The 23,073-nt window shown below is 45.5% G+C and overlaps 1 protein-coding gene across 3 annotated transcripts in view; it reads right to left on the reverse strand.

Annotated features, from left to right (window-relative positions):
- Positions 1 to 23,073, reverse strand: part of LOC144729887 (collagen alpha-3(VI) chain-like) — a 135,309-nt gene that overhangs the window by 63,023 nt on the left and 49,213 nt on the right. For all 3 annotated transcript variants that reach the window (XM_078610368.1, XM_078610369.1, XM_078610367.1), the window contains exons 6-20: positions 21,685 to 22,317; positions 20,443 to 21,024; positions 18,592 to 18,935; positions 16,586 to 16,664; positions 14,850 to 14,998; positions 13,333 to 13,425; positions 7,490 to 7,543; positions 6,843 to 6,914; positions 5,448 to 5,474; positions 3,951 to 3,995; positions 2,790 to 2,843; positions 2,586 to 2,648; positions 1,778 to 1,843; positions 1,273 to 1,326; positions 665 to 700 (exon numbers count right to left, since the gene is read on the reverse strand). In XM_078610368.1, coding sequence (XP_078466494.1) covers positions 665 to 700; positions 1,273 to 1,326; positions 1,778 to 1,843; positions 2,586 to 2,648; positions 2,790 to 2,843; positions 3,951 to 3,995; positions 5,448 to 5,474; positions 6,843 to 6,914; positions 7,490 to 7,543; positions 13,333 to 13,425; positions 14,850 to 14,998; positions 16,586 to 16,664; positions 18,592 to 18,935; positions 20,443 to 21,024; positions 21,685 to 22,317 — 2,351 coding nt within the window. The remainder of the gene's footprint in view (positions 1 to 664; positions 701 to 1,272; positions 1,327 to 1,777; positions 1,844 to 2,585; positions 2,649 to 2,789; positions 2,844 to 3,950; positions 3,996 to 5,447; positions 5,475 to 6,842; positions 6,915 to 7,489; positions 7,544 to 13,332; positions 13,426 to 14,849; positions 14,999 to 16,585; positions 16,665 to 18,591; positions 18,936 to 20,442; positions 21,025 to 21,684; positions 22,318 to 23,073) is intronic.

Below are 23,073 nucleotides of genomic sequence, written 5' to 3' on the forward strand. Positions count from 1 at the left end.
GTATTTGGCTGCTATAAATTCCACATAACCCAATAGGTTGAGCTGTCATTTGTGTCCAGGTCGCTTCTGGAAAAAAGCTCTGAAGCTCAGTGGGCCTTACCTGGTAACGTACACATTTTAAAACAGTATTGGCTGCCTTACACCTCTGAATCATTCTCGCTCTCTGTGAAAGTGACCATTACAATTTGCGAATTAAAATGATCATACTTCACCACACTGGTCAGTGAGTTCGTGAAGGCAGGGGGAGTGGGGAAGGGGTAGCGAGACCCCCTTGAGACATTCACTCTGCAACCGGTGTCGGGATGTAACGCATCTCCCACGCAAAGGTCAGGGGTCAGTCGTGTAATTTAATCGTCGTAATTAAAGCGCACTATAAAAACTCTGATATGAATAGATAAGTGAATGGTAATTATTTTATACTGCAGCATTCGTGCAAGCTGAATCTTAAAAATGGTGAATATCGCAAACCCACGTTCGCGTAGAAAAATGGTCCCAAGACGCACGACAACGACGCAACACGAGCACGGGCGAGGGTACGGAGGTGAACGCAACCCCAACCACGCTGGGTGACTGTACAACGTTTAAGCTCCTGACATCAGCGAATGTCCACAGAATAATAATATCGTAATAGCAGCATGTGAATGGTAACGAATACTCGCTTTACCTTTTCTCCTGGTGGACCCCGCATTCCTTTTAGACCCTGAATAAAACATTGACATTTTATTATAACATATTACCTGAAAAATATTTAATGTGGTAAACTTCTTGAATATAAATAGCATATTCATGTTTAGAAATTGTCTGCACACAAAGTGTATATTCCACAACGCCAATCCTAAATACATTTTAACCCATCACATTGGCAATTATCACCGAAGAAGCTTCTCGAGTGATACTTCCGTGTATAGCCACAAAGGGCCAAAACTAACCCCGCGATAACTAAATTGGTATACAGAGAGAGCAAGCTGCAGCAAGCAACTTTGGTAGCTATTTGGTTTATGCTTTGCATCTTCCTTTAAAATGTGTGTAGCCATTGCAGAGGTGTTACATTGGAGGTGAGATGTTGAAGATAATATAGGATATTGTGGGTTCAGGAGCTTGTGAGAAAAAGTTCAAGAAATATCATAATTAAGAGGATGTTTTTGATGGACTGCATAAACCACTTCGGAAGATTTGGGGGTTAGACAACTCTGGTGACATGTTTGAAATTGAAAGTTATACAAAAAACAATTATACATGGACAGTGTTGTGGCATGAAGACGTGTCACTCACTACGGATGCAGCATCACCGGGTTGTCCATCTGATCCATTCTTGCCAATATCACCCTGCGCATGCATTCACAGTGCAACTCAACGTAAGAAACATCGGATGGGGCGCCGACACGGCCCAGCGGTGGCGCACTCACCCACTTGCTGTTCGTGGTTGAAATCCGGCAGGCCGCCCTGGTCACTACTTTGGTGCGGCTTAACCGTAAAATATGTGCCGTCTGCTCTACGGCGGACGTAAAAAATCCTGTAACGTCATTGGAAAGAGTAGGCCATCGTGTTCCAGGGCCAAGTTCAAACTTTGAAAATTACACCGCACATTACTCGGTTAGGATCATGCAGAGCAATTATCGCCTCCCCGCTGCTGGCAAACTGATGCCCCAGTCACCCTGTGCCCACAGGGACAGCTGCCCATGAGATGAGATGCAAGTCACTTATCTTGAGTAAAATGCCAAGAGGTGAACAGGTACCATTATCATAAATTAACTCTAATAAAAATAAATGTTCTTACCTGAGGTCCCGGGTATCCGATCTCACCGTTTGGACCTTGCTTATTGTTCGCCACTCCAGGCTCACCCTACGGACACCAAAATCCCGGAGGGAAAAATAAACATTCCCGCCACCGCCGCTCCCGAGTGACGGCGCACCTTGCAGTGCTCAGGGTGCACTGCAGAACCTGGGGGCTCTCAGCAAGGTGACGGTCAGGGACAAACGCCAACTTTATTTTTCACATCTGTGATTCTGTAACTTGCTCATGCTTATCTCATCTTCCAATTTAATATTTATAGAGCACCCTTAACTCATAGCGCTTAATAACAAAGTATAAAAGCGAAAACAAAAATCTAGTGATTTTTATGACAAGGGCAGTGCAAGGGCCTAGGAATGAGTATCCGTAACAGAGGGCACGTGGGGTCATGAAAGGGCTATAGGGGAGGGATGGGATGGAGTGGAGGGGCGAGGGCAGGGAAGAGGAAGGGAATGGGTGATGGAGAAGAGGTGACGCTTAAAGAGAGGTATGGAAGGAGGTTAAGGAGGGGGACTGCTTCATGTACAGGTTAGTTTTGAGTCTATGGACAGTGTTGCATCCATGGGCAGTGTTGAGTCTATGGGCTGTGTTGAGTCTATAGGCAGTATTGAGTCTATGGGCAGTGTTGAGTATATGGACGGTGTTGAGTCTACAGGCAGTTTTGAGTCTATAAGCAGTGTTGAGTCTATGGGTAATGTGAGTCCATGGGCAATGTGAGTCTATGGGCAGTGTTAGTCTATGGGCAGTGTGTGTCTATGGGCAGTGTTGAGTCTGTGGGCAGTGTTTTCCTCACGGCATCTCCTCGGAATCCCGGGTGACCCCGCACTCCATCATCCCCTGTAGGTCCTTGTGAACCCTGCGGTGGGGATAGGGAAGCGGAGACGACATTGCCACATTTACTGACTGGCAAAATCCATTCAATGATAAAAAACGGACCATTCAATAACGTGTAGGGTAATCTCGATGTCGTGGAAATGAGATGGCAGCATTGTCTTACCGCTCCTCCCATACTGCCTTTGATTCCAGGAACTCCAGGGAACCCTCGCTCCCCCTGAAAACGTGCAACGTGGAGGTCTCGTTATGCATAGGCAGGAGGGGGGCCCACCACAGTGACGAATGACAGAGCCATAAATAAAGAGCGACTCTGTTAGCTACGTAGCTTAGCTGTGAGTCTCTGGGTGAGAAGAAGTTTATTTTGAAATGTTAGGATCATGGCAAGGTGCGCTCTGTTGGCATCATACAACATCGCGCCTGAGTGTTCTAATCCAGTGATTTCACAAGGATGCTCCTGCCTTGGATTGTAAATGCAGGTCTAAGGCATTAATGCATGAGCTATGTTTGTATGTAGTCGAGGGTCGCTGTAACCCTCTTAAAAGGAAATCCAGTCAGAGCAAAAGATGTGATAATGAATTGCTATTAAGCCGATTTTTATATTCTGTTACTATCCATGTTCCTCATCCGTGCCATATCAGGTAGTCGCGCACTCATTACAAAAAATTAATACTTCCAAGGATAAACCCCGTTGGACATTGTGATGAAACACATGAACGTGCATGATTATTTTATCCTGGCTTCGAGAAAAAATGTCAAGATTCCCATTAAACAGCCTGGGAAACGCAGCTATAAAATAATATCTACGGGACCTTTTTGCTGGTATCCTTTTTTTGTTTGCATGTTTTGCCATTTGTATGTGTGGCTATTTCCAGAAAGGGTAAAGCCGATTACTTTTTTCATAATTTTCATTCTGGCAAAAAGGTCCCATAGATATAACTGCTCGCACTGCCTTTGTATGGTTCACCTTTTGGCATTCTCTGGTCTGACACTGGTGAGACAAGGCAATTAAAAAATGCTCTCTCTGGTATAGGCCAATCAACTTCAAAGACAAAGCATATATCAGAGCATGTCTGTTTGCAAGTTTTTGCCACAAGTATGTGCTGTTAATGCAAATTTGATGCCTTGCAATAGGTGTCTTATTTGGTGTTTGAACATCTTAACACCTCCCGTATTATTGCCAGAAAGGGTAAAGTCTATTCTTGCATACATTTTTACATTTTTCTTCATCGCCACAAGATAATATTGTTGCACCTTCGTTGACTACAGCTCGAGCACGTTCCAGAAACACCTGTAACGGTGCACGTGGTGTGCTGCTCGGACTTACGTCTTGGCCATTAATCCCATCCAATGCATGCTCACCCGATGTTCCCTGTCAAACAAAACAAAGCGGTGAGGTGGACGTTCTTCTTTCACAAAGCCTCTTGCATACAAGTGAGATCGTTTATATTTGTAGATAAAGAGCGTGGCTATTATACTTTTGGGAAAGCCAACTTGCTTGTTTAATCCATTGTTGTTGACTTGCCCATGATTAATTCCATAACATTACTTGCAATTACATTCAAAACGATATACAGTATGTATATGCCATTTCCTGTAGTTTACTATTCTCTTCTGTGAGGAGGCCACTAAACATTCTCTACAATACTGTACGGTACCATATTCTCCGCATTATAAGATGCATCTATTTCCCGTATTTAAAAAAAGAAAATTGGAGGTGCGTCTAAAACCCGGTGTGTGTGTGTGTGAGACCAGCCTTGGTGGGGAGTGGAATTAGTGTAGCGGATAGCGCGCTGCACTACAAACCCAGCGACCAGAGTTCGATTCCTGCTCACAGCCATCACCAGTGACGATTATCTGAACCGGTCCTGGGCCTCCCTTAGGTCGACTCAGCCTTAATTGAGTACCTAGTGCGATGTGTAAAAACACTGCCACTTGGGAGACAAATTCAGCCGGGCGTGATTCTGGCCACCCACCCTCTCATGTGCCGTTCCGGCCTTCATAGGTGCTCGCTAACAGCACTTGCCCCAACAGTCTGGGGTATCTTAGTCTTTGTTGATCAGACTTTAATAACTTTATTTCCTCCACAGAGGTAGTTAAAACATAACATTCTCCAGACTCTTTCTTCCCAGCATCCAATCTATATTTGTATGACTTCGTATTTTATATCCTCCTTTCCGACTTTCCCAGGATTTCTGTCGCATTTTCTGGAATATTATTCTATTCAAAATGACAACAAACGTTGTGATGCGGCTTACCATCCGGAGCATCTTATAATGAAGAGTATATGGTCACATGATTTAAAAAGTGGCATTTGTATTTCCAGCAGATGCTGTGTACCAGCGCTCGGTATCACAGTATCTGTGCAAACATCTTTAACGTGAGACGGGCATTTCTTTTCCCCCAGCAATTCACTTTTTTGACGTGCAATGATTTTTTAAAATTACATTTAAAGTCATTTCGTTGAGGGAGCAGGCAGTGGCAACGTTGTGAAACGGTTGTTAAGAATCTGTAGAATTTATGATATGGTGACAATAACATATTCATATCCTGCATTTAAAATGTAATAGGTACAACGAAGGCTTTCACGACCAATATCATCCATAATAGTTTGTTTGGGGTTAAATCTAACCCAAAAAAATGTATTATAGATAGGTGCAACGAGTTTTATTTGCAAAATACGCTTTAAGATGACAGGGAGGACACGAATAATTGACGTATCGCTTCTTCCCACTTCAAAATACTGTTCAATGACTCCAAGAATATACTCATGAGAACATGATGGGTTTTCGCCATCAACACTGTTATTGATGGTGATCCTTACCAACTGTCCTGATGTCCCCGGTGAACCCTGAAAAATAAACAAGAGGGCATTATTTTACTTCTCCCCACAGGCATTGCCATGGACCGATTATCAAGGGCACCAATTATGCTTCACGGTTGCACATTTCTGCAAGATGTAACATTTCCAAACATAACCTCGCCCCCCGCGTCAGCATAGCAACGGCAGGACACCGCACGAAACATAAAGCTTGTGAATACATACGAACACGATTGTTACCATAACACAACCTCCCCATCGCCACTCAGACTGTAATTATCGCTGAAACTAATCTCAACGCATGGCAAGCCGGTGTTACATAGCAGTGCCGTGCCATGGCTCCGGTGGAGAAAGGTGCCTAGCCCCGTCTCGGTTTTTATATTTCTGTGGCACGGGCAGTTGATGACTGTGAGGGCAATGCTTAATGCACTCATTACACGTGTAATGAGCGACTTCCATGACACATTGTGTAGAGGGTACTCTTCTTTATTCCACGTGCGGCACGGCACAGGCCAACGTCATCGGCTTCCTCTCCAAGTACACACACGGTCGATCACACGACGGGTTCTGCCCGTCCGCTCCCGGTCTCGCCGCTGGCTGACGGCGTGCCGGGGTGGGCGGTGGAGCTCTGCCGGAGATCTGCCGCTTGGCCGAATGACGGAGAGAGATGACGGCGAGCAGCGACGCAGTCCGAACCCAATACTTCACACACCGACCCCGAGTCCTCCTCCGCCTCTGTTTATATTGCCGCAGGCACGGCTGGGCTCCGCCTCCGGCCACGCCCTCTCGTTGAACTTTCTAGCCGGTTCTCGGAGTTTCTAGGCCGGCCCTGCCCTTCACCTTTGGCCTAGATACCTTCCCCTTTGGGGATTGGATAATGTTTATAATGGTGCCTGTCCCCTGCTTCCCTTTACCAACCAGTAGATGTCACTATCTCATTACACACGCACACAGTGCTTGCCACAAATGAACCACAATACCTTGCTGATGTCGTCAAGGAGCATAAACCATCATCTTCGCAGCAGCGGCTTTTGGCTAGCCATAGAAAAAAGATGATCATTGCATTGCGCGCTTTCAGATGCGCTTCAGCGGTCGTCTGGTACGTTCTTCCTTCTGATATTAGGAAGCCACTGGAGCTATACACTTTTAAATAATCTAGATTGAATACTAATTTCTTTAGAACTGCTTTTGTGTTTAGTCTCTTGTCCTTCCCCCGCACCTCCGATTAGCATGGTTGGCTACGTACGGTGCAAAAGAAGTTCAAAATACATACGTACATTCTCAATGGGTGCCGGGCCTGTGCCCAGAAAAGTCCTCCATACAGGCCACACACATTTTTCGGGACAAAACAAACCGAGGGCATCGGCGTGAGGGAAAGTCCACCCGGTCCTCCTCTACCTTTTGACCCCTGACACCTTGGCAGCCCTGGAAGCCCTGGGTTCCATTCAAGCCGACTTGGCCTCTCTCTCCCTGCCAGAGGGAAACAAGAAAGACGTCTTCACACACTCTGTATAATCATCTCACGGCGGGTCAATCCCCTTGCATGACTTATAAAGTATCGAGCAGTCGTGGGTAATGGATTAATTCTCCACGACAACGCAAATTACTGTTGTTATGCATTTTATAATTTTGTGTCGAACTAGGACCCATATCTTAGACAGGGGGCCCTTACCTAAAGCATTTGGCAGTTTACAGCATTGAGTCAATCAAGCTGGTGGAACACTGAATGTCAAAATGAGCCCACAGCTCGCTTTACATTCAACCAACAACGCTGCTGAAATGATGCACTCTCACGAGGCCATGTCAATTGTTAGGCATGTCACCTAACACGCAACGTAGGAAACGTGAACACAACGTAAACCACAACAAAGAATACGTATGTTTTGTCTGGGCCTAGGGGACGTGCGCTTGTGCAGGGCTCACCCTGGTGTCCCGTGGAGTCGGGCCAGTGTATATTTATATATTAGTGATGGTTGAAATAAAAGGAACATTATAACAGAGAAAAGTTGATTGTTTTAAAGGCGAGCTCATGAGCATTTACTCACAGTGGGCCCTTCCTCCCCGGGGTGGCCAGGTAAACCTTTTAGTCCAACGTTGCCCTAGAAAACGACAAGCGATCACGTGTGTTACTAGCGATCACACACACACACACAGGTGGTTCATTTAAATATTGCATTCACAAGGCTGCCAATATCAACGAGACAGTAACGCCACTTAACAGTTCTCCGCAGCAGAGGTTACAGTAAATCAAAGAAAATATGAAAGTCAATCTTGATTTGAAGCTTTCGTGACTGCAGGAATACATACTTTTTGTTTGTTTCGGTGAAGTCATTTTATTTTATTTTATACCTACGTGACTTTACCGAAAGAACCAAAGAGTAAGTCAATGTTCAAATATTTAAGGCAGCAATTTGTGCAGATACATTCCCAAGGTAGGGGCCATTGTTTTCAGAGGAAAATGGTTTCCTTTCCACTTAGTGGTACTCATTTTTAAGTAAGCCCAGATGGTTGATGGGCCGAGTTGAACTCAAAATATTCTAAATGTGAGCTGAGCCCTCTTCCACATCGCCACTCAAATGGAGGGTTAGCGTACAAAGCCAATAGCAGCAGTCACCCATTGTGACAACCAAAAATACAATGCAACGCTCTCTGGAAATGTTCACACCTCCACCGATAAGTGCCTTGGGTTGTTATAAATGACAGTTGAGAGGCATTTGTTGTAAAGATTTTGATTGGTTCAAAAAGGATCATTCAGTAATGAGGTCATGTGTTGAAAGATAAACATTCACCGAAGGGCCATACAAATAACGTGGCACTATTTCCTGTAGATCAGTGCAGTCCGCCACTGCTCACGGAACATTTGTGCAACGGCCCCCAGGTTGTCGGGGTTACAGAGGACAACAACTGAGGAAGGATTCAGCCGATGTGTGGAAAATTTCTGGCAAATACGCGCAATGATCCAATTCACGATTGGCAGATGTGACTTACCATGTTTTTTATTTTACTGGGTAAGGCCCACTGAGCTATGTAGCTCTTTTTCAGAAGCAACCTGGCCACCAATTATAGCTCAACGAAGTGGCTTATCACGTGGAAATGTATAGCAGCCAAATACTCGAAACGCATGTTTCTAAATGTGGAGGGAAAAACCAGAGGACTCGGAGAAAAGTCAAAGCGACCACAGGGGTAACATGCAAACTCCAAACATACAGGCATCAGGGTCGGGATCGAACGCACAACCTCCGGTATACCAGGCGAAGTAGGTAACATCTCGCAGCCGTGGCTTGTTTTTGCGGAGTGCCGAGAGGCTCATTCCACACAGATGCATCTGCAAGTGCTACAAATGTTTATAACATTGTAAATTCAACGTCTTTCTGTGTGATGTTTGTATGCACATAAAACAACCATCTTCTCTAACTGCTTCTGTTCCTTCCTTAAAAGAACCCCCATCTCTTCTCCAGAGTCCATCCTACTACTGCTTCTCCCTGCCCGGCAGCTATGACCAGGCCTACCCCTATCACGACCCCTACCCCAATCCATGCTTTATCACTCGCACCTGTCCTGTCACCATAACTACACCACCACTTTTAATAAAAACTCCACTCTATATTATCTCAACCACTAAAATGTTAGGCACAATTTTACAGTTGTTGTAAAGCGCCTTGGAATAAGGCGCTGCTATATAACTCTATATAACATGAGATGTTGTCCCCTCCTTTGCATGGGCTTACTCCGGGTTCCCTAGGTTTCTCCCATAGCTAAAATAAAAAAAATACAATACGTCACCGGTATTTGCCAAACATCTCCACACTGAAATATTGCCTGCAAATTACTTAATTGGGATGACACACAGCAGCAGCATCGCTCTCTAACGCGCAAATAAAATTTGCAGGAACCTCTTCACAGAGAGTCTTGAGACTCAGTGAGGCTTTCCGGGGTAATCAATCAGATTAATAAATAATACATTTGGTGCGACCATTTCTCAACTTTTGTACAGAAATGTTTAGGTTCCCTCAACTTTCCACCAAATTCTGGAATCGAGGCTCACGCGCACAATGGCGATGTAACTGCCAATATGAAAAGGAATATGAGGACGATATGATGATATTGATGACATCGATCATGATTGTAATGCTTTTGTTGTTGCTATTATACCTTTCCGATTGTGAGACGTCTGCAAGTTGCAGGGCAGGTCCCATTAACTGCTCAATCTTGGAACGCACACGTGGTCAGCACTGTAGCGACACGACCGCAATCTATGATAGCTGGCGCCAAACTGTGCCACACGTCCTCCCGCATGGCCTTTTACTCCAGATTCCGTTCCGATGATGTGCGTGTACATCATCAGAGCTGAATCGGAAGAAAAACTGATGATGTACATGTGATGATAATAATGATTCAAATGCACATGTACATCATCAGAATGGGAAAGAGTTAATAATTATTAAAATGATGAAGATCACGGATTTGGGATGAATAAAATGGTGATGATGATTCAGAAGGAGAGAGACGCCTTGCTTCTAAGAGTGCTTTGCACGTGGGAGGAATCGCAGATAAAACCCATGCATGCAGGGGACAATACTATAGTCGAACGTGCAAACAGACAGATTCAGGAACCCACTTTCCGTAATGTCTTTTCCTAGTTAACCCACAACCTCCAGGACTATGAACGTAGGTCACTGAGCGGTGGAGGCGGTGTCGGGGGGGCGGAACAGCAGCACTGCCTCATGAACCTGCCAATCCGAGTTTGAGTCCCGGTCACGGCTAACGTCACTGGTGACTAATACAAGAACCAAAACATCCCCGCTTTCAGTAGACCGCGCTGACCAGCAAGGTCAAGTATGGACAAAGAACAACTGACATTGCATCGACAGGCCTTCATCCAAGAGTGCATTGAAAAAGGGCAGTAGATTGAAAACGTAAGCATCCTTGGCCTGTCAACGCTCTCACAAACAATACAGGCATTTCTGTTGATCCAGCAGGCTGTCTCAGTTTTATATGGTGCCGTTCACACAATGCCTCACAGCGCTTTACAACAGAATCCCATTAACAACCCTTTACACTCAAACTCTGCGGCAAACCCTACATAGATGTATCTCAGACCATCCCTAAAAACTTCGACTGACGGAGCATCCCAAACAGTCTGGGGCAAGGCATTGAGAGCTCTATCACCCATTGAATGCAGATTTGTGCGATTTGTGGATGTACGTTGAACTTCTCTCGTGCCGTACGTAGCCAATCGTGCTAATTGGAGGTTGTCTTTAACGCTGCCTTAATCTCCATCCTTCACATTGAGCAATACAAATTAGAGAGCCCTTTACAAAGCCATTGCCTGTGATTTTTGCGTGCAAAGTGTGGGAGGAGAGTGGCGGCACAGTGGTTAGATTGCTGTGCTATGAGCCCTGGACACTGTTAACATGATTGGCGAGTGATCTTTGAACCAAGCGGTCCTGAGCGTGCCCTAGGTCAAGTCAGCCTTCAGATTGAGAATCGCAATTAATCCTGGGGGAATCCGATGAGCTACGAAGCTCTTTTCACAGATGCCTTAAAGCAGTACCATGTGTGATAAGGTTTGGTGGATCAACGCAGAATTTGGATTGTGGGTTTGTGGAATTGCCAGTTGATGGATCATCAGTTAGTTGAAGCAGCAGCATCTTTACTTTTACGAAAACTCTTCATTTGTCATCATTGTTTTCAAGTAGCCCGACGTTGGTGTGGCTTAGCATGCAGTAGCGGGCCAGGGTGGAGCAGACACCAATCGTCGGGCCTGTCCGGTTGTCGCAGCAGATGTGCCGATATCAGCAGGGACGGCCTGGCTGTTCCTCGGCAGCCAAGTGCCGGCCGGTTGCACCATGTTCTGCAGAGCAGGGCTCAACCCATCCCCCACAGATTTTAAAAGAGGGCCAGAAACCGCCGTTTGAATTTTGGTGGGACCGTTATTTTTAAATGGAATTTGCAGAAAAAAGTTGTAGGTCTGCAAGAGTGCAGAAACAAACTCGACGAAAATCGGGATGCAGTTATTTTTGCAATGAGACAACGGCTTTTGTTGTTGTTAAAACACGCGTGCGAAAGCGTTCACATTAGCTGGTATCGTGTACAGCACGTAGAGCATTCAATCTCAACGCCACTCCGGCGGACCAGATGCGTGCGGCTACTCCGCAGTGAATCCCGAGGTCACCTCGGCGATGCCGTTTGTCACCGGCGATGGGCACAGCTGTCTGCGCAGCCATTTGGTAATAGTTTTCAATGGGATTTAACTTTCATGAAGGTACGATTTGCACCATCAAACGCATTTGTGAGGTTTCCTTCCTTTAAAGGCTGCTTTTTTTACTCTTTGTGTGTTTACGCTGGGGCCCGGAGTAATGGGTTGTTTAATCTGTACCATGTGTTCATGTGGCAGCAACCCCTCCAGCTGTTTCCATGGGCAGTTCGTGATGCTGTAATCAGCTGCCTCCCCCCCGCCCCACAATACACTCTTTCTACCTCAGATGGTATATAATTGTTAAAATGAGCAAAGTGGTCACAATTCCTGGTTTATGGCTTAAATAAAATATTTCATAAACTTTTAAATCACTCATTCATCCCGTCTGCATATCCACTCCAACGTTTTCAGCAGAGAATGATTTAAATTCCGAAGCTTGCGCGCCGCCCGTATTGCGGGCTAGAAACTTGACCCACTCTGGACAATGACGAGGACATTACACTTTTCTCCCCTCATCCATAATCCCCAGCCCCTCAACATACTGTGTGCTGCACGGACAATGCAATAAACTAGCACGGTGACGGAGGGGGAAGGTTCACCAGCAGAGGACAAATTATCTCAAAACCCACAAGACTTGCTGAGGAAGTAGATACAGACGCTAAAACTAAAGCGTGAATACACCAAACTCTGTATGAATGAGAAGAAAAAATTAAGAAATAACAAAACAAAAATAAAAGCTCCATCGAATTGAGATGTCAAGCAATGAGAGCCTTAAAAAACAGCAAAATGTGGTCACACTGAGGGAGAGATGAAAGATGGAACTATAACTTGTCACAGAGATATAATATTCGATCGTAGATAATAAAGTCCATTGAGATTGCGTAAAACAAGCAATACAATACAAATTTATAACAATTACCCACGTTTTCGCCAAAGCTATTTCTCCGAAAAAACAATCGAAGGTTTTTTCCAAAAATTGGATTTGACTGAAATAAAAGGCAAAAGTCTAAATGGAGAACGTATTTACAAAGATAAAATACTACATTCCAAATGAACAATATAATTTAAATAAGATGAAAATACCAATCATAATAAATGACAGCCTTTTTCCACACCAAAGCGTCCCCATGGCATGGCTGCCATGGGGTTGTTTTGACCACACTTCACCACACTGCAAAGTTTAATATAGAAACAAGCTGGCAGACCAGTACAAGCTGGAAAGCCAGTATAAGGGAGACTTGTGTTGCGTTAGGCTATGCAGATCTCCAAAGAATGTACGCGTGGATACTCTCTATGTTTTCATGGATTCACACGCTTGGATGCAGACCCACGAACTGCTGTTGTGCATATCAGTTTAAAAGAAAAACCTTTTTTAAAAGTATTTCATTGCCCATCTTACCACAAACTATATAAATCTGGGCAAGTTGTAGTAATATTTGTAGCAAGCAATTTCGCATTGTATGGTTTTCGTGAAAACATCTGCAATGTCCTCTTTGTTGGCAGCGCAAGACATAGCATTTTGGCTCCCGTCCAGCCTGTCTCCAGCCACGCCAGCTCGCGTTCGGAGAGGACCGCTAAGAATTTTCCACGATGCTCGGGGTCGCAGTGGCATCTGGCCGTCACTGCCAGGCCGGCCAACCGGCCAGCCACCCGGCTACCCGGCCGGCCCCCAGCAGAACCTCCACGTACCTGCAGGCCTCTCGGCCCCTGTAGACCGCGCGGGCCCGACTGCCCACTGCACTTGCACATCACTCCGCAGCAGATGCGCTCCGCCACGCTGTTCTGGGGGTGGGGGGAGAGCAGCGGGCACAGCGAAAGGAAACAGCCTCAACGGCAAGAATGAGCGGTGCACTTACATCGTTACGTGGTCGGCAATCAAGGTCGGCATATCCCGTTCGCAGCCGCGTGGGCGCTCAGAAAACTACGGAGTGGTTCTCATTATCTGCGAGCTTTTACTCCGGCTGCTTAAGCCAACTTGAGTTTATTCTCCCTCTCACATTGATGAGCGAAACTTTAGCTGCCAGAGATGTTTTTGAGCATGAGATTGCATTTGCTAAACGACGATTTACACTACACTGCCATGTAAATACGAACCCGAGGTCAACATTTCCAAGTAAAAAATATGTAAAGTTAAAAACGATCTCTACATAGGCTGGTTTTAGTTAAGTCTAGCACTCTGAGCATTGCTGGTGATTACCATACTTGGTAACAGCTGATAACAGACAGGTTACTAACACTTTACCTGACAATAAGTTGTTTGCAAATCAGATGAGCGATTCTCATTTCATGTCAAATTCACGTGAGCGGAAGGGAAACGGGTGAGTTTAGAGCTTCTCAGAGATGTGCAGCCTGATTCGTGTGTTGTCAGAAAGACAAATTTGACTTGATTTTTGCAATAAAAACCGAAAAATTATGTTATGTTAAATAGCATTATAATCTGCCTTTCCACTCATGAAAGACGAATTAATATAAAAATGTTTTTCGTTATCATACGAGAAAGGCTTTTGAATATCTATATATGCATTTTTAATTGCTATTTATGTATTTAGCAAAACACAGTAGGAAGGTTTGTTTTAAAGACTTCGTTTTTTTTTCGTAAGAAATGTGTGGGTTGTGTGTATATATATATGTCTATTTTATTTCTGTGAAATGTTATCTACAACGTTTGAATGTCTTGTTACCCCTTTAGGGGGGCCTTGTTGTTGCTTTGCACCATCTCTCTTTCGCCAACCATATTGTTCTTATTTCACTCCACAGTTAACTTGTCCGACATACTTCTTCATCTCCGTGGGCGATTACCGCGCCAAATACATTGCTTTGTTTGCTTTGGCAAACTAGAAACTGGAATTAATCCATCAGCCAAGAGTATAGTGTGTGTGTTTGGAGGGAATGGTGGCACAGCGGTTAGCGCGCGGCGCTATGAACCCCGTGACCAGAGTTCGATTTCCGCTCTCACGGGCAACACTAATGACAATTATCTGAACCGGTTCTGGGCCTCCACTCACAAGACTCAGCCTCAAATGAGTACCTGGTGCTGTGTGAAAACATTGCCACTGGGGAGACGAAGGCGCCCGAGCATGCTGTGCCGTGCCGGCCTTCATAGGTGCTCGCTATCAGCCTAAAAAAATTGTTAAAGCTATACGGGGAATATTTGTCTTTGTGTGTGTGTGTGTCCATGGGAGTGCCTCCCAGTCAAAACCACTCACGAGCTCCACAGCCAGCTCGTTTTGCAGGTCCCAGCGAGCGAGCACGATTTGCCGATTGTACCGCGTCCCACGGCCAAACTCCACCTTGGAGATATCGGCCTCTTGGGCCATACCTTGCAGGCTCACCGTGATGAAGGCGTTCACAATACCTGCTCACAGCAGAAGCGCCATCATGCAAACCCCCACCCCCCCATTACAACATGGTCGAGAATGGCCCAGTGTGAGGATGCAACGAGTCATCCGTTCAGACTGTCGAGCTCGCAGCACATCATTACTATGCCCGTTCGCTCAGAAAGGCCTCACTCAAGACTTTTTTGGGAGCGTCCTGCTGAGTTTTAGCAGGTGGGGGGTGATGTTACTGCTATGTGAAATCCCAATTGAACAATTTGCAGGTAATATTTAAACTTTGGGATGTTTTGCCCAATACCTGTTATATTATTTGTTATTTTTTTTTTAGCTATGGCAGGAATCCGGAGAACTCAGAGGAAACCCTTTGTAGAACAGGGGGAGAACATACAAACTTCTCACAGAAAGGCGAATCGAACTCAGGCCGTTCTTGCCGTAAGGCGTAAGTGTGCTAGCCTACCGCCTATTTGATGCTTTACTTTGCCTATCGTCATCGTCGTCATCATCATAATCAATCAAGTGAATACCATTTCATGGAAATTCAACATTGATCATAGTGTGGAAGGAATGGCCCCCACCATGACAATGTGGACATTTCCCGATTCACCCAGGGCCACTAATGGAGACGACGACTGCCCTTTTGCTCATTTTATAGCAGAGATCCTTTGCACTAGCAGAGATCTGTCATGTTTCACATTTCTGAGACACACCTAGTTATTTAAATCGAGCGTTTGCCCGGGAAAACCTCACCAAGTCTCATTACTCTATTTCTCAGGAGGGTTCTGCCAGGTTGTCGCTGTAGGGGGCAATGTTACAATGCATTTTCCCAATTGAGTAATTTGTGGGTAGCTTTGCAAATTTTTGCTGCTTCTCATGGCGAGGAGTGAAAAGGGGGAGCTCCCAAGAAGATAAAAATAGTATCGCGAATATACTGTTGGGTATGTGCCACAATAAGTTATGTTAATGATTTAACAGATATATATGCATGATTATCGCCCATATGGCTTAATAAATCGGGGTTTTTTCATTGATTATTACAAGGGTCGTTTATGACAACTCTGAATTCATGTTGCCATGTGGTGATACAAAATATAACAGTGCAGTTAGCAATTTTGGTAGCATCGGGTTTACAGAAAGGACTCAGAATAGTCAATTGAGATGAATATTGCCCAATGTGCATGCACATAGGGTTACTACGCTAACATAAAACTAACAACCTGATGACATTATAACCCACTTCTGATTCACTTCGCTTGTGGAAAACTTACATATTAGATGAAAGGACTAAACTCAATGTTGCAAGGGTGTCCAACTCCGATACAAGACAACTGCCCCTTATTGCTACGGATTGCATGGCTCTGTTGGCCACAGCTTGTGTATCTGCAGACGATGACGACCTGTCCCCACGATAGACAGACGCACCAGCATCGCACTGTGGCGTGCATTGCTTGGGCTCAAGATCACACGTGTCCACTGGTTGGCCCATGACAATGCATCACACGTTCATCACCAGGATTTTAGGGGAGGCAGTGCCCAGGCTAAAACATTTTAGGAGGCGGCACCTGCGTGCAGACAACAATTGTCGATGCCAAAGAGAATCAAGCGCTTACCTGTGGTATGTAGTTTTTGAATGATCTTCTGCATCTTGCTCAAGTCTTGATCCAATCCATCCGTAAAATATATGAGAACCTGCACGCAGAGCACACACCAGCCGAAGGGGAAACGGTGGGGATCGACGTCGCTTAAAAATGAAGTACAGCGGCACACAGCCCAGCAATGGAACACGTCAAAAGTAACATCATCAACCACTGTCAATCATCCATCATTAATACATCATCATCAACACATCATTGTCAATCTATTACCATCAATACATCATCAAATCATCAACATAATCTGCAACCCATCATCAATTCATGGTCATCATCTTCAATCATCATCAATCCATTATCATTATCAGGAACATCAATCGTCAACACCATCAGCAATCAATCATCATCGTCAAACACCATCAATCCATCATCACCAATCCATCATCATCATCACTATCACTGTCAATCTCCAACATCATAACAATCACCACCCTCGCTATCATCATCATCATCATCCCACAGTGCCATGCAACTTCTCTGAGCCTGGAGAGAACCACGAGGAACGGATGTGACTGGCGGGAACAGCATTGTGCCGCTGATCAACACACACGGCAGCTTCACGTGTGGGCGACTTCTCTTCTATCCGCAAACTAGCTCTGCTCAAAAGGCAGTGATTTACTCCGTGGATGATAGGAGTCCCTGCAAATAGTTCTGGCTGTGAATAGCAGCAGTCGCAGCTCACCGGGTCGCAGCCGATAGGAGCTGATAAGAAATATACACTGGACCATGTTCATCCATAAAAAATCCTTATTGAAAATCTACGCTAAAATTAGCAAATTCATTAACCCCATTGTCTAACCCAAGACACCACAGACGTCCATCTAATTGCCTTTAACTATCCCAAAAACAAGAATAGGAATAGGTGACAAAGCCTTTGCCATTGCAGTACCAACGTTTTGGAAACAACATTGTTTCCTCCCTTAACATCGTAAATCTTCCTTTAAAAAAATATCCGAAAGCAGAATATTAGTGGTGGATACAACTGCATTTGCAGAATATGATTCATAACTTTCATCCTTACCCATATATCGATAGTTACATTTTAATGTGCAATTTTATTGAGGTACTGTGTGTCGTTGTCTTGATATGGTTTGGGACTGTTGCTGTTTTGCTTCTTTTCCCAAGCTTGAGAATTGGCGTACTCATGCAATTTTTACCAATACACTATATCTATTTTATTAGTGATTTGCTCATCTTTCCTATACTTTGCACTCCTATCGTGTTTTTGTATTGTTTGTCTATGTAACTTTCTGACCCGCCCCTTCTGGGTATCTGTGAAAAGGAGCTTCATAGCTGATCGGATTTCTCCTGGATAAATAAATATTCTGATTCGAATAATCTGAGGAGAGTTGTGGTGACCACACTTCTGCGTTCTTGTGCAAAGTGGGGGGGGGGGAGATTACGGAGTCAACTACATTATGCATGTGCATTATGCGTGCCCTTTGATCGTGTCCTTCCTTTCCATTGTGTGTATTAAAATAGCATACCAACGGTAATCCCTATTAAAGTATGCTGCCCTTTATAGGCATGCATTTAATTAATGTATTGTTTGATGATTCGCTTCCATGCAGCACTAAGGCGGTAGCTATCCAAACGGTTACAATTATTTTTACTTCATTGGAACTCCTTTACCAGTACCAAAATATGATAATAGGTTTATTTCCCATTTTTTCTTGCAACAAAAAAACACATTTTACCAGGAATCATGTCTGCATTAACCACAATACCTGTGGTCAGAATGCAAAAAATCCACTTTGATAATATATGCATTGTCTTTGAAACTGATTGGTCCACACCAGAGACAGCTTTCTTTCGAGCCTTGTCTCAAACGGTGTAAGACCAGAGGACGCCAAATATCATTAGGATTAAGCTTAATATCTTTAATTATATTTACGAGATGTTCAGAGTTTTTGATGAACGAAAAAGTCCTACCGATGTAGTAAATCCTTGGGACTCCGACGTACCTTCAGTCTGGCATATTTATCTTTCTCCATCTTTTCCAGGGCGGCTCCCAGGACCTGCTCGTTCAGGAAGGAAGGCCCCGCCGTCTTGAGTTTCTCAACCGCCTCTCTGAACGTGTTGCCGAAGGGCACGAAGCCGGTCTCTACGAGCGTTTTTCCGTTGCGGGCTGCCGCCAACAACGCCAACCGGGTGGGCAGGATGCTTCCCAAGTCGCAGCTGACGCCCTCAACTTGCCCAAGAGCCCCGAGCACGTCATTCAGGGGGTTGATCAACTTCTGGTAGTCCGCCGCGTTGTTCGTCGACACGTCCACCCCGACCAGGACATCCACCGAGCACTCCGTAATACCTAGACATGGCGTGGTGGCAGCGTGCGCATGCGCGCGCGTTTAGACTTGCACAAAAGTCACTCTTTTAAGTTGATTTTGTGTAACCAGGATGAGAACTTTAGAGACCAGGAAAAGAGTCTCATTTGCAAGAGTGACCTGGGGCATTGGTCAGCCAGTAGGGAGGCAAGTATTGCTGCTAGCTATATAGTCTCAGCTGAGTCTTTAACAGGTAAAATTTGTAATTTGGCAAATTTTTATCATGATGCAGGCACACAATGGAATACTCTTGCGAATGACGTCAGGAGATCTTTAACATCCACTGCGAAGCAGAATGCGTGGGGTATTAAGACGATTATTACACAAACAGGAATAACCAGGGCGGCCTGCCAAATTCGAACCATAAACCTCTGCAACAACAAACAGTGAACGTACTAACTGCCAGGCCGTGTCACTGCCCTTTCCTCAATGTTAATGAGACATAACAGTGCACAGTGACTACTACGTGAACAACACATGTTATAACTCTTAAAACTGTATCATTATTGTTGTTATTATTCCGTTGTGATTATCCAGGAAAGCCTGAGTCTCAAGACTCTTTTTCAGGAGGGTCCTGCCCAAGTTTTCACAGTAGGGGGGCGATGTTGTTGCTGTGTGTGATCCCATTTGAGTAATTTTCAGGTAATATTTCAGCGGTTTTTATTAAGCTTTGGGAGGAGACCGTAGATCCTAAAGAAACCCTATTCAGAGCAGGTGGAGAAAATACAGACGCCGTAGTGGCAAGATGCTAACTATCTTGCCTGGTATGCAGGAGGTCGTGGGTTCGATTACGACCCTGACACCTGTATATATAGAGTTTGCGTGTTCTCCCTGTGGTCGTGGATTTTTCTCTGGGTTCTCCGGTTTCTCCCTCCACATTTAGAATCAACATCTCGCGTTTAGAGTATTTGGCTGCTATACATTTCCACATGATGATAAGTCACTTTGATGAACTACCATTTGCGGCCAGGTCACTTCTGAAAACGAGCTACATAGCTCAGTGGGCCTTACCTCACCACTCGGTAGACACCCACCAGACACACTACTCCCCTGAAACGCAGAAGTTTCACTACACCACTACATGAATTAATTTCACCACTACGCTGCAATCCTATGCCACACAACTACACCACACCACTACACACTATTCCTACACTACACCATGAAAAAAATATAGGGGAAAAAATGCGTTAGGTAGACTCCACACCGAAAGGCAACAGTCAGGAATCAAACCCAGTATCTACTTGCTACACCATATTTCTACACTAGCATTACACTACAAAAACACCACACCGTACTCATACACTACACCATTATTTTTTATGCGTTAAATAGACTACACACTGAAAGACACCGAGCCAGGAATCGAACCCAGACCCTGCTTGCTGCTGTGAGGCGTGAGCGGGCATCACTGCGACACCACCACCATCACCACCGCCTTGTCTCGCAGCAAAAACGATCCCTGGAATAGGCCCACGCAGCAACACTTACTCGGTGGCGGCTGAGGCGTCGTGCTTGGCGCCGGCTCATCCCCGACACACATCTTGCCCACCACCTCGTCCCGAATGTTCGGCAGGTCTTCAAAACTCTCGAGGTGGAACACTAGCTTCTCCTCGCTGGCGATGACTTTGAGGTTCTCGAAGCGGACGTCACCCACGCCGATAGCCACCACTTTGACGCCCTGGTTGTGCAGCGCCTCGGCCGCGGCGGGGACCTTGTATTTGTTGGTGGGGTCGCCGTCGGTAAACACCACCACCACCTTGGACACCTTGCGATCGCCCAGCATGTTGTTCTTGACGTGCCACAGCGCCTTGTCTGTGTAGGTGTCGCCCTTCTGTTGTTTGATGGCGAGGATGGCGGCCACCACTTTCTCGCGCGTATCATAATCTGGGAGCAGGAATTCGGTCTTGGGGTTGGTGCTGAACTGGATGGCACCAACGTTAACGGCATTTGGCGAGATTCTGAAGTTCATCACCAGCTTGCTGAGGAAGTCTTTCGTGTTCTCGAAGTTCTGTGGACTGATGCTGGTCGAACTGTCGATCACCAGCACCACGTCGGCTATGATGCCGCATTCTGTGACGAAAACATCGTTGAGATGCTGTTAGCCGTTGTCATGAAATTCACAACCCCAGTTTATACCATACTATTATTAATAATGCACAGTTGTTGCTCGCTCCTTGAAGAGAGAGGCTCAGAGCCACGAGGAACTACAGATGAGCAAAAAGGGCCAGCACAAAATTCCCCCATAAGCTCTGCATTCATCTATTTATCAAAGTGTTAGCGACCAATTAATGAGTGTTTACATCACATATTTATGGATGACATGAAGTGGTGCTGGAACACAATGCTGAATGCATCTTGAACCGTACGTAGCCAACCGCACTAATCGGATGTGCGGGGGAAGGACAACAAAGTAAATACAAAAAGCTGTTCTAAAGTAAATTAGTTTTCAATCTAAATTTAAAAGTACATAGCTCCAGTGGCTTCCTAATATCAGAAGAAAGAGCATTCCAGACCACCGCAGAAGCGCATCTGAAAGCACGTGATACGGTCACAGTTTTTGTTCGAGATTAATAACGTATTCTGGTTTGTGGCAAGCACTCTGTGTGTCATCACTGCAACCTCCTGCATTTACAGTACAGTTGTGTTTTTTTTAAATCAGCTTTGCACACGAGACAATGACAATGAAAAGCTCTAGAGTGTATTCATGAGGAAGGGTACAAAAGCACTCACGCATATTTGGATTGAAGGAGGTACTCGTCGACCTGACAATCACTTTGTTTATTTTCCTTTCCACTTCTGCGACCGTGGTGCTGAGGACCTCATTCACGACACGCTGGATTTGCTGGAACGACTGCGCCAGGTGCACATGGGCGTCGCGCGGCGACGACGCTATCAGGTTCAGGTTGGCCACTCCGCCGCCCTTCACGCCGATGCAGAACGCCGTGAGGCCGGCGCGCTTCAGCAGGGCCTCCACGCCGGAGAGGTCGTCCGCGGACTCTCCGCCGGACACCACCACAGCCAGCTGTGGAACAACGCTCTGCGCTCGGCCGCCGCCCTTCTGAGAGAACACGTTGCTGATGGAGAGCTCGATGGCTTCCCTGATCTTTCCCGTGCCGCCCTGAAGCGTGACTCCCTCGATGGCACGGAGGACCTTCTCCTTGTCGAAGTACTTGTCGAGCGTAAACTCAATGTGCGGCGCGCCACCGATCTGCACCACGGACACGTGGACGTTGTCGACGCCGACGGGCAGCGCCGACACGAAGGAGTAGACAAGGTTTTTGATGAAGCGGAAGTTTATCTCTCCCACGGATGACGACCCGTCGATGAGGAAGACCACGTCCATTGGCGGGGCGCGCATGTAATCTGAGAAGGGAGAAGAGCACATTCAACTGCTCAGTTCGCAACAGCATTGTTCATTGGTGACGAATAAATAACATTATTCTGAATACTAGTTTGTTATTTTTTTACATCCTGGCAAATGGTAGCGCCTTCTGTTGGCTGCAGATGGTGGCAGGGGCGGCGCGATGGCATAACACACGCCACACGCGCGGAACCAAAATGCACGATTCGCACGCGTGCGTTCCTGTCGGACAAATAATTGGATCGTTCCACATCTGGTCGGCCTGGACTTCAAAACACTTCAAATCGGTTATTGAAATAATTTTATACTTTGCTGAAAATGATTGATCGGATGCACTAAAACTAAACGGGATTTCGAAGCAAGGTAAAATCTTCCTCGAATTTCATGTGCTTATGCAGTGCTCGCACACGATCTCAGAAAGATATCACCAACTGAGAAGTGAGAGCCTCAGGAGCTATGCTGAAATATAGAATTAGATTTGCTATTATGGGCACCTTACTCTGCCAACAAAATTGTAATTGTGTTTTGTCTCATCACTTTTCAGGAGGGTCCTGCCAAGTTTTCACATTAGGGAGCAATGTTGCTGCTGCTGTGCGTAATCCCAAATGAGTCAATTGCAGGATTTTTTTGAGCATTGGGATGTTTGGCTAATACCAGTTTTTTTTTGCTTTGGGAGGAAATTGGAGAGCCCGGAAGAAACCCCATGCAGAACAGGAGGAGAACATACAGACTCCACGCAGAAAGGTGTCCGAGTAGGG

Source organism: Lampetra planeri, chromosome 2, assembly GCF_965212315.1.
Source record: "Lampetra planeri chromosome 2, kcLamPlan1.2.h2, whole genome shotgun sequence".
NCBI lineage: Eukaryota > Metazoa > Chordata > Hyperoartia > Petromyzontiformes > Petromyzontidae > Lampetra > Lampetra planeri.